At 38.6% G+C, this 12,571-nt stretch overlaps 1 protein-coding gene across 1 annotated transcript in view; it reads left to right on the forward strand.

Moving 5' to 3' along the window:
- LOC120769191 (mucin-5AC) overlaps window positions 1-11,119 on the forward strand; it is a 58,129-nt gene extending 47,010 nt beyond the window's left edge. Inside the window, exons 2-5 of the mRNA XM_040096085.1 lie at window positions 5,953-8,883; window positions 8,944-9,081; window positions 9,177-9,384; window positions 9,505-11,119. Coding sequence (XP_039952019.1) covers window positions 5,953-8,883; window positions 8,944-9,081; window positions 9,177-9,384; window positions 9,505-9,815 — 3,588 coding nt within the window. The 3' untranslated portion in view covers window positions 9,816-11,119. The remainder of the gene's footprint in view (window positions 1-5,952; window positions 8,884-8,943; window positions 9,082-9,176; window positions 9,385-9,504) is intronic.
- The last annotated feature ends 1,452 nt before the right edge of the window (window positions 11,120-12,571 follow it).

Raw genomic sequence — 12,571 nt, forward strand, 5'->3', positions numbered from 1 at the left:
GTATTCCCAGTAAGAATAAACACTCCATAACTAACTTTGAGCCAAAAGTTGCTAGCTCAATGCTAATATTGACGTTACAAAGTCTTCTGGGAGTAATTTTATGCTTTCATCATGTCTGTTCTTTTAACTACGAAAGCCAAGAAGCTCTCAAGTGGAAGTTAATGGGTTCTCCTTATTTTTCTTTGGATACTCACGAATCTTGGAAGTAGATATGGATTGGAGGTGATAATAATAGGTTGATAATAATACTGGTTAATTGGGCTTTAACATGAATGCAAAAATTTCGTTAGCTGACAATCTAGGTTTTGATTTTCAGCACTTATTCACCGTCTAGAACGGTTTTAGGCTCTGGAGGATATCATTTTGCTTCAAATATACATATATGTTCATATTGTTTGTGTTCGACAGCTTGAACCAAATTTTTTTTAATCCTACTGAGCCATATTTGACTGATATGTAAATCTACTACAAGATATTCATGGCTTTTGGTATTCAGCACTAAGTGTAGTTGAATAAATCGGCGACTTTGAAAACATATGAAAAACTGAATACAGTCTACACCAAGGTGTGTGAAAACAAATATTTTCACCAATTTAGGGGCCACTTAGTGGGCAAAATATGATTTCCGTGACGTAGAACTACTACATGCTCGACGAAAATATTATAATGCAAGGTCTTAAGTGGCATAAAGTGGGTAATGGAATGTTTCAACTACATGAAAGTATTTGACTGCAAATATAATCTATTATAAAAATCCACTTTTCATTTAATTTCTCATCTCTATCAAATTTTTGACAATGTTTGCATGGCGCTCGAAATTAAAACAAGTCTACTAGTAAATTTATTAACGGGCAATTTTCAGTTTAGCAACTTTACATGCAATTTTATGCAACAGGAAAAAAGTTGTTCATATTTTTTTAAATTTACATTAAGTTATGGAAGAAAAACCCATATCAGTCGCATACACAACCACAGGCACGTTCACAAAACGCTGTTGCACAATCGCCATTACTCACATGCATCAACGAAACACTTCAAATTCCGTCATTTGCAATGAGCCGGCAAGCCGAAGACAGCCGATGAGAATTATGTATTTATCTGCCGTTTGGCAGCGGCGAAATTTCTACATGCAACCCATTAAAGCGACGGCCGCACCTGCAAAACGTCCGTTAATAGTGATGGGATAACCGCAAAGTTGAAACCAACTGATACCAAAAAGCGCCGCATGCAAAGCAACAACAATAACAAACACATTAAATGAACTGGGCTAAATTGCACGCGTCGCCAGAGCTGTGAAAGAAATGACCAAACCGCAGCAATGAGCGCAGCAGGCGTCACGTAACCCGATGCCTTACCGGACGGTGGGTGGTGCGGAGGTGGGGCGGTGGTGCGCCAGGTGGTATGAGTGATGCGTAATTAATTTGCATTCATGTACGCGTAAACCGCGAAAAATGTAATAGATTTTTAATATGCTCACAAATATGTGTGTGTGCGCTAGTGTATGGGTGTGAATGCTGTGGCTGATAAGTGCCGACAGACAGCAATTTTTCTCGCTTCGCAGCTGAAATCGCTGCGCGTTCCTCATTACGGTATGCGTAATTACAGTGGTTGTTGTCTTGCCTATGGCGTTGTTGTGGTTGTTGTTAATAGCAAAGCTTTGCAGGTCACTACAACAACCAAATGTAGCATAATACCGCTCAAATTTGTGGCATGCAGTGATAAACAAAAGCAATTGTGCGCAACAATGGGCTAAAGTGGGAGGGCATGAAAACAGCAACAACACACCGACACAAAAAGAAGCTGGAAATAATTGAAGGGAAACAAAAGAGCGTTAAACAAACGCCGCAAAAATGATGCGTTATACAACAAAAGCAGCAACAAACCGCTGCTGTAGCATAAGCGCGCCTAAGCTAATGCCGCAGCCACAAGTCGGAGCGTTGTTTGTCAAGTTTTTTTTCCACCAACAATTTGCTGATTATTATTTGTTTCCCTATTGCCCTGTACGCAATGCAACATTGTTGTTGTCATTTTCAATTTATTTAGCCAAACAACTACAGGCGTATATGCCACATTGTACATTAATTGTGCAGGTAATAAATCTGAAGTATGCTGGAGGCGCGCATGCGCGGCAGCGCCACCAAGAAATGATGCGGCAAAACGCGCATTATGCGGCCACGCCGAGATTATAAATGCCATGCAGCGAAAAAAATACAAAAACAAAAGTAAAAAAGGCTTGAAAAGAGTTTTCGGTATTTACCAGCGCCAGACAAATGCGTTTGTTTTGTAAGTGTACTCACATATAAGCTGAAAAAAGAGTGGTTACGTTGAAAAATTATTAATAAAAGTAAACAGGTAATTGTGTGGAAAGCAGAAGTGGCACTAATGCGTCAAAAAAACAGCATTTAATCGGCATAAATAAGCAATTACATGGCCGAAAAGATCTCTGTAATGTTATTAGATTAAGTAACACCGGTAGTAGGCGGTCGGTTGCATTTGAGGGCTTTTATGTAATACGCATTAATATTTTCTGTAGGGCGTATGAAATTTAATTTCTCACCAAAAGAATTTCGTGCATGAAAGGAAATAGATGATTTGAAAATAATTATATTTTTTCATCCGAATTATTATTTAGAGCCTAAGAAGAAAATTTCGCTTTTACAAATAAAGCTCTCTTGTATGCTATAATGCCCCACAAATACAAGAAATCCCATACATGAACTTGATTACGATTGCTCAGTTTGTATGACAACCATAAGCTATACGGCCCCGATCTAAACAATTTCTTCGGATATTGCACCTTTGCTTTATGCGGTAATCTGTTGCAAATTTCGTGAAGACAGCTCTTCAAATGAAAAATTTTTCCATACAAGCATTTCCTTATGATCGTTCAGTTTGTATGGCGGCTATAAGCTAAAGTGGTCCGATCGGAACAATTTCTTCACAAATTGCTTTTTTGAACCAACAACCCATGCCAAATTTCGTGAAGATATCCCGTCAAATTAAAACTTTTTTCTATACAAGCATTTGATTCCGATCTTTAAGTTTGTATGGCAAGTGATCTGATTTAGGAGATGTCCTTCAAGAGAAAACGCCATTTGCAAAATTTCAGATTGCTGTCTGAAAACCTGAGTGCCTAATTGGTATATATACAGACAGACGGACATCGGAAAATCCACCCAGATCATTTATATATATATATATGTATATATATATATTCTTTTTTTTATAGATCTTCCGGCGTTATCTTTCTAAGTGTTCTAAAGTTCAGGATAAACATAATATACCCTATTCAAGTTATCGAAAAAGCAAACCGATAAATCTATAATCTCTAGATATAGGGCAAATACAGTAAGCTTGCTCTTCTATAAAGCAGAAAGATTTCATTTGAGCCCTTTATTGTCTTTTCTTAATTTTCTACTTCTTACTCTACATATATCTACTCTGATTTTACCGCTAATAAATAGTCTTATAATTTCTGAATTTATGAAATTTGATTTTAGTTCATGTAATTTTTGTAATTCTCAATTGGCTTATGGATTTAAAAGCATATACCTATATAACGAAGTCATAAACATTATAGTGAACATTTTTTGATGAAAATATTGGTGCGACTATTTCCCTTCTAAGCCGAGATTTATCAATCGAATGGTTTAAAGCTCTGGTCTGGCTTTTGAAAATACAGGAAATGTCGAGTAACAGACATCTACAGTATACTCCAAAATGGAAGGGAACACTTTTCGTTACTACTAAATGGCGGAAGATTTTTACAGTACCTCAAATTTTTGAGAAGATCCTCGGCAAGTGTGTTGACATCCGACAGTCTTATGTCTTATCTTTATTTGATATATCTGCGAAACTCAAACCATTGAATAGAATTATGGAATTGTCACAACATTTCGATACCAGACCGATTTTTAGATTGTAAAATTCCCTCTCGTATATCTTGTTCAATATAACTCAATGCTAAAAAGAGTGATACAAACCACTAATCTGATATAACTGCAGTGGCACTATCTACACTAAAAGGACAATGATATTGGATATACAAATGCTATTGATATCTTAGACCCTAACAACTTAGTCGTCAGCGCAGCCTTTTCCAGAAAAAGAAGCGAAAGAGGTTAATCTTGTCGTGAAAAAGGGCAATATGACGTACCTAGCGGCACTACACATTCTTTTAGGCTTGGGAACTGCGTCACTGTTGGCAGATCTAAAATTAAGGGACTTTGTTAATCTAATCTTGGTTATTAAGCGCATAATAACACCTGCCAACAAATCCAACTTTAAAATCTGGAGGCAATTGAGAAGCAGTTCCCTCTCTCGACGAACAAAAGTTGCACTCTTTTAGTCTGTTGTCATTCCCTACATATTTAACGGCGCAGAATGTGAACAATGACTAACAGAGATGAGAAAGTATTGGAACATTCAAGAGAACTGTTCTAGGCGTAACGATGAGTGTCGAAGAATATAGAACCACGAACTGTAAGAGCGCATCCACTGGAAGAACCAAGTGGATAAGGGCCACTCAGCATTTAGGATATACAACTAACGTAACTTCGCAAATTGCTGAGACAACTGACGAAATTTTGTGTTTCCAACACTGACCGACCCATAGTTGTAGTGCCAAAGAAGAAAAGAAGAACGAACTCGAAGCAGCCTTTCGCTTTACCTCTTCGTTAGATATGAGACTTAGCCTTAGAGTGACTGAAGAATCCACTGTGCAGATACATATTATTGGGTTGTAGGTTATTTCATAAAATTTGGATATCATTTTTATAAAAATGTGATATTGATCCCCTGATAGTATAAAGAAAGAATTAAGTTATATCATATACATTAAGTTTATACTATTATATTATCGATAACGACAAGCTTTTGTCCTTCAAAAACCTATTTACCATTTGAAGGAGCTATTTCTTAAGAAATCTGAAACTGAAAATATACAATTAAGAATTACAAAAGTGGATTTCCTTACCAAAAAATCTACCAGCAATAAGGAGACATCCACCATGATGTCTGTTTCTGTCCAAAATATCTCATGAAAATATTTAACTCAAATTTTTATCATTTTGAGTTACGCCATTATTCATGTCAAACAACGCTACATTGTATATGAAAGTGTCGATGCAATTAAATACGGATATTTATACATACTTGCAAAATAAGTAATACAACTTTACAGCATCGTAAATCTCACTAGACATAGCCTCAGCGATGCTTTTGTCATCGAACACACAAAACTGGTTGACGTTTTCAATGTGACCGCAGAAGACATCATCGGCGACAACAAAAGCGGTTTGCTAAAAAGCTGTCAGTATATTTTGCCTGAACCAATTACAATGCGTGTTTTTGCACGTTAGGCTGTTGGTGTGTGGCGCATGCGCACACTCTCGTTGCAAACGACAATTGACTTGGCAATTTTACCAGTTAAACTTGCATTGCTCCAATTTTGTGCGCAATTTTTCCTTTACCCTGTTACAGGTTTTTGCTTTCTAAGCCTGTAGGTATTTTGCAATAGCGTCGTTGATCCACTTTCCGTCCACGAAGTCCACGAAAGTAGAGTAATGCTAACCGCTATCGAATGTGTGACGTTGGCATTGAGAGGTCGTTGAGTTTGTGCGTTTGAAAGTGAAAATTATGTAATAATAGGAGTTTGTTTTGCTATAAATTTCGTAGTTGACATTGGAAAAAGTAGGATTAGCGTAATGTTTCGGGGTATTAGGGAGATACCAAGTATTGAAAAATTATTTACAAAGAAAATTGAGAGGAGATCAGATTTGAAAGTTGTGTGGAGCCTATATATTTCGATGTTTTATGTTACAAAATCAAATTAGTTTAGAAGAGTCTATATTGTCCTACTTTAAATCGTATTTAGAAAATATTTTAAGTAGTTAAATTACTCAGAAAAAAAATTTTTATTCAACACCAACTTTTTTCTTCTTCTAATTGCAGCCGATTCCCTTTCACAATCAATTCCGCCGGCAGCTCTCTACCCAACAGCATATTCTAACGGACGTGCAACACCATACACAGCAGCGTCAAGCCCAGCAGCAACAGCAACAGCAGTACTTCCTGCAGCAAGCTCCCAGCGTGGAAGTGCCCATACAAACTCAGCAACAACGCAACCGACAGGTGGCACCTACTGTGAACACACGCTTCCCGCCTAGCGGCAACGGACGTGGCAATTACGTCAATAACCAAAACGCTAACAACAACATCAACAACAATGAACAATACCAACAGAACTCAGTTTTCCAACGCTCCACGCAGAACCAATTGTATACACCACAGCAGCCGATACGCTTCCAGCAGCCACAGCAACAACAACAGCCCTTGCAGCAACAACAAAATGTCGACCAACACACGCAAAATTTTTTAACACTGCGTAATTTTGGTAATCAACAGGTGGGACCGCAACAGAGCTTGCCACAACGTTCTTACAACAACAAGCCATTCCAGTCACAGGCAACACAGCAACAACAAACGCTGCAACAACCACTCTACTCCACGCTACCCAACAGCGTTTATAAGCAACAACCGCAACAGCCGCAGCAAGCTGGACCCTCAAACTTTGGTCTGCCACAGACACAACAGAAGCTGCCGAGCTCACTGCCAATACCCACCTTCCAGTCGCAGAGCGTGGCGCAGGCGCCGCTGAAAGCCGCATTTTCCACCACACCACAGTTGATTTTCCAACAACAACAACAGCAGCAACAGCAACCGCAATTGTTGCCACTGCCACAACAACAGCAACAGCAGCAACACACGAACTACCAACAACTGCCATTGCAGCAACAGCAGAACGGCGCTTTCCAGTTGACGCCCAACTTAGGCCTGCCAGTGCCGCAGATCTTCCCTAACCTGCAGTCGACTGCCTTCCCATCAGTGGCACCACAGCCACAGCAACAGCCTCAACAACAGTTTGTCAATCCACAATTCGCCACGCTGCCAACGCCGCAAGCACAATCGGCCGATCAGGAATACAAGCAGAAGATCATACAGAAGCACGAACAATTCGTGCAGAAGCAATACGAGAAGTCACAGAACAAGGTGCGTCAGCAGCATGAGGAATTCCTCGCCAAACAGCAGACACTCAAGCAACAATTGGCGCCCACATTGCAGTTACCACTACAACAACAGCAGCAGCAGTTGCAGCAACAACAGCAGCAATACCAGAACTACCAGCCACCACGCAGTCGTCCATTAGCACCATCCGAACTGCATCTGTTCTCATCTGCTTTGCAGAAGTATCACGAGGAACATCCCACAACGACAACAACAACCACCACAACTACCACCACCACTGAGGCAACCACAGTACCGAGCAAACAGAACAGCAAAAACGTCTATGCGCAAGTGAAAGCCGAACTCGGCAAGTACGGCATGAAAACCACACCAGGCAAGAAACCAGTCAAGACTATTGGGCGCGATGAGCTGCTGAAGCAATTGAAGGCTGCGCTGGCTGAAGCGCCACAGAAGGAAGATGATAACAAAACTTACTCCGAGATGGATTTGGTATTACCAAACGGTCAACGTGTGCAAGTCATACGTACCACGGATCCCAATTTGGTTAAAGGACAACAAGCACTTTCACAAGATCAACTGCAATCCCTGCTGGCCCAACAAGGTATTTCAGCGCCTGAAGCCGTGAGCGCGCCAGCTGGTGGTAAACTGAGTATATCTGATGTAGCTCCCGAAAGTGCGAAGGATCTTGTGTTGCCAAATGGCTCTAAAGTTCAAATCTCGCGTTCACCTGATCCAGAAGCCGCCATCAATCCACAAGCTTTGCCCGGTGGCGTTGATCTTTCCAATTTGGCTTCACTCTATGGTGGAGATATTGAGGGTATCTCAAGTGGCGCCAACAGCATCGCCAGCTCGGCTGTGATACAGTCTGACTCCGATGAACCACCAACGCTAGAAGAACTGGCCAAACGCGGACTCATACCCGACGGCTATGAAATTGAAGGTTTGAGTTCGAATAAACCAGCGACTGCACCGCAGCCAGCTCCCACCTTACCGCCCAAGAAGAAGGCAACATATGTCTATCTTGAGGAGCAAGCTGATGGTAGCTTCAAAATACAGGGTGTCAAAGCCAATGGTGAGAAGGAAACAAAGCAAACCGGTGCCGAGGTGGAGAGCATTTTGGAGCGCATACGCAGCGGTGAAATTAAGCTGCCACCTTCAGTATCGCGTCTAACACTACCCAATGATGAGGTGGTCGAAATACAAGGTGGTAATATTATAAAGACTACCGCTACACCGACCACAACACCAAGAACAACCACAACAACTAGTACCACTACAACGACCACAACCACCACCGAGTTCCCATTCGCGCGCACATCACCGATACGTCACCAGTACCATTCCACACGAACATCGCCGTATGTCTTCCCCAGCACTACCTACGCACCACTTGTGCATCGCACAAGCCCCGCTGAAGTGTCGCTAGCACCGCCTGCACCAGAGTCTACAGCCACCACCTACTATACAACACCCGCGCCAATTTACACCGCCTCTACTGCGCCTGTAGTTTATGAGACTTCAACACCGTTTGCCGTCACCGAACGTTTGGTGGATACGGTGCCCGAGTCAGGTCACTACACCGATACGTTGGTACAAGAAACAGAGAATAACGAAAAGGCTGCCGAGGTGACGTCTACGAACCCTAGTGAAGATCTCATACAGATCCTTAAATCGAACGGACTCTTCGCCATGGCCAAATATTTACGTCAATCCGGTTTGGATAGTATTTTGAATGAGACCGGCCCATACACGATCTTCGTGCCAACGGATAAGGCATTCAAGAACTTGCTGGTGCAACTTGGTGGACCCGAACGCGCTGAGGAAAAGTTTAAGGCTAACCCCAGACTGCTGAGCGGCGTAAGTGCTTGTTAGATATTATTTGTATATAATTTTAATTTTTGTTCCTCTACGGCACAGCTGTTGTTGCATCACGTGATACCCGGCGCTTTCGAGATTGCAACGCTGCAGGATGAGATGACAGGCGTTTCTTTGGCGGGCACACAATTGCGCGTGAACCAATACACCATGCACGATCAGGAGTGGAACGATGTGACTGTGAGTATTGAAAACCAACAATACAGATATCTACTACATAAAAAAGACTGAAATAGGTGATATGAATCATAATGAAATACTTTACTCTCCTACAGATCACAACAATAAACGGTGCTATGGTCTTACTGAACAAGAAGGATATAAAGATACCGCAAGGTGTCGCACACGCAGTCGATCGTGTCATGTTCCCGCTGCCAGTTGGCGATCTCTTGCAGACACTGCAATCAGACCGTGAGAATAGATTCTCCAACTTCTTGAAGATTCTCTACACTTCTGGCTTATCGGAGAAGCTACAAAGTAAAGGTAAGTGAAAGCTCACAAGCTTTGAAATGTTTAATGGTTTTGACTCCTAAAGCTCTTTCAAATTTAAACATGCTATGTTTCTCACTCACTCTCTGTCTTTTTCTTGTTCTTTCCTGATAGGCATCAAAACTTACACCGTCTTCGCGCCAGTGGACAAGAGCTTCCGCGATATGGAATCCGATACATTGGATAAGCTTTTCAATGACAAAGATGCTGCTGAAGAGTTCGCGATGAAACACATTGTACCCGGCTCACTTTTCTCCGCAGGCATGCGCTTCTATCAAGTGAAGGATTCTCTGCAAACCGGCAAAACCGTTATACTACAAAAGACATCCGCTGGTAAAATCAAGGTGAACGACGCGCAAATGGTCACCTCGAACATACCGGCAACAAATGGCGTCATACACGCGTTGGATGGTGTGCTGGCGTGAGCTTAAAGCTTTAAAAGCTGCACAAAAACACAAACAACATCATTAAGTTAGCATTAAAACAAAAACGAATATATAGGCTTTAGTTTAAGAAAATAAGACATTAAAAACGATTTTCAAAAGTAACAGATTTTAAGTTGAAAAATTTGGTTGAAAATATTTTTGTTTTACAACAAACAAATAAAATTTTGAAGTAAATCTTGCCAGGTGCGCTTTAACAGCTTTCAAAGCTTGTGCGACGAAAGCTTTGAAGTTAGTTAATATTACAGTGGTAACTTTCGGTTATTTAATACTTAAATTATTGGTTTTATACTTTTCTCTGTTAGTAAGTAATTTCGAAAAAACAACAAAATCTGCTGGTGCTTCCAATATTACAAGTTATTTCCGCTTACTGTTACGTATCTATGCTACTCATCTAAAAACTTTCCTGTCTTACAAAATCACAAAACTCTACAGTCGTACATATACCCATAACATCAGGCAAGTGGTAGAATACTCAACTGATTACTTCTTGATTGTATTTATTTACAATTACACTTTTACTGAGCGATTTACTGCTTTTAAGTTCTAAAGCTTTCAAAGCATTTACTAAGAAGCTGAACTTTATATAAACTTTTCCTCATAAAAGCCTTTAGTTTCTTAGTAAAAGCATTAAATTTGATTAAACAATAATCTTTGCTGTATAAATAAGCGATTTTAAGCTTTCGAAGCAAGCACTAAGAAGCTTTAAATCGGAATTCTATGCAAACCCTTTTCTCTAAAAACTTTTGATTTAAAAGCATTCTAATTGCTAAAACAATTATATTTGCTGAATAAGTAAGTGATTTTAAGCTTTAAAGCCTTCAAAGCAATCACTAAAAGCTTGAAATCGGTATTTTATTCGAACTTTTCCCAAAAACGGCTTTCCTTTCTTAGTGAAAGTTGTCAGCCTTGTAAAAAATGTAAGCTTTTTGTAAAATATGGCAGCCTTTCATTAAAAAAGTGAAAACTTTTGGAAAAATATGCCAGCTTTTCATTTGAAAAGTGAAAGCTTTTGGTAAAATATGACAGGTTTTCATTGAAAAAGTGAAAGCTGTTGGCAAAATATGGCAGCTTTTCGTCAATAAAGTTCAAGCACGTATTTCGTTTAATCTTCCACTCCAAGTATGAATTCACTCAGTTTGTCAATAAAAGTATTCAGTTAAGTAATAAAATTGAAGCTTCTTACATCACCACCGCTCATCCATATTATTTAACACGCATATATTTTCATTTCAAGACAAATTAATATATTTTCATATACACACAAGCATATTTAATATTTTGCACCAAATCATCATTTAAGTGTCAATAAAAATTAAATATTTTTTACAAAATTGAAAAAATAATTATTATTGGAAATATTATACTTAATATGCATATGATTAAGTTGATAATTATAAAAAAATTGTCTATATAATTTAGACGAATTTTGTTTTGTAATAATAATACCCCATGTATCTTAATGTATATACAACGCAATTATTTTAATTTTTATACGAAAACATGTAAAAATCTACTTATGTCATTTTAAATGCAAATTCATCGAATATCGTTTGCTTATATTCATTTAAATTTAAATGAGTATATTACTGTAAACGGTTATGCTGAGGTTCATTTATCAATAAAATTAAGTAAAAAATATAAACGATTTGGTTTTACTTGACTTTACTAGTGGAGAAATTACCACTAAGACGAACCGGGGTTTCTTTAAGAAAACAGAAAAGAGTTGTAAAATACTTTATGAAAAAGTTTCTTACAAAAGAAATGAAACTTAATAAAGTTTTCAGAGGCAAAGTGTACAGCAGAGCCAAAATGAAGTGAAATTAAAAATACTATATACTTTTTTCTACAGTGTATGAAATGAAATTAAAATTTCATTTTAGTAGCTATTGTACTTCAATAGTATACCGCCGCGGCACTTCTAGTGTGACAGCCTAAAACAAATCGATTTTCTTCTCCAACGGCGTTAAAATCAAAATCTTCCACTGCTGATGTTAAGGACTATATACAGAATATACAGAATGATATTCTACAGAGTGGAATATTTACCTCCGACTGTGATTCGGCAGCAATAACTGCACAATAATGACTGCACTTTAGAGGTCTGCTTCCCAAAATATATTTTAAAAATTATAATAAAATTTTAGTATGGTATTTTAATAGCTTAGACTATCAAAGTAGGGAAAATGAAAACAAATATTTGTCTAAGTTTCGATCTTTATGTGTTCCTTGATAAAGCATGAAACTAACCAGCAGTATAAAGAAACAATATTCCCTTTTTTAGGCGAATAATATCTTTTTCATCTTTTTTCATTCATTGAAGAGGTAACATCGGTTTTCTCGGGTAAACAACAGCATTAAAAAAAATTTCTCATGCAAAAAATTAAATATTATATTCGAATTTTTTATTATTACAAACATACACTTTTAACAAAAAAGTTCTGAATTTTTTTGGAGAAACATATTCTAAACTCGGCTATTGCGACGCCATTTCCGATAACCCCTCGTGAAAACGCGTTGTCAGGATAACTTATATGATCTTAAGTGAAAAAAAACGTGTTATAGTTAAAATCTTAACTTAGAACTTGGACGAAGGAAAAAAGTTCTGAAAATTGGTTTTTTAGCAGACCTTTTAACAAAAAAAATTAAAATTTCAGAGGAATTTTAATCGAAAAGAAAAATTGGATTAACTTGCAAATTTTGGGGTAATATTCTAGAGGTATTGCAGAAACCGTTTT

This window comes from Bactrocera tryoni, chromosome 2 (genome assembly GCF_016617805.1).
Source record: "Bactrocera tryoni isolate S06 chromosome 2, CSIRO_BtryS06_freeze2, whole genome shotgun sequence".
NCBI lineage: Eukaryota > Metazoa > Arthropoda > Insecta > Diptera > Tephritidae > Bactrocera > Bactrocera tryoni.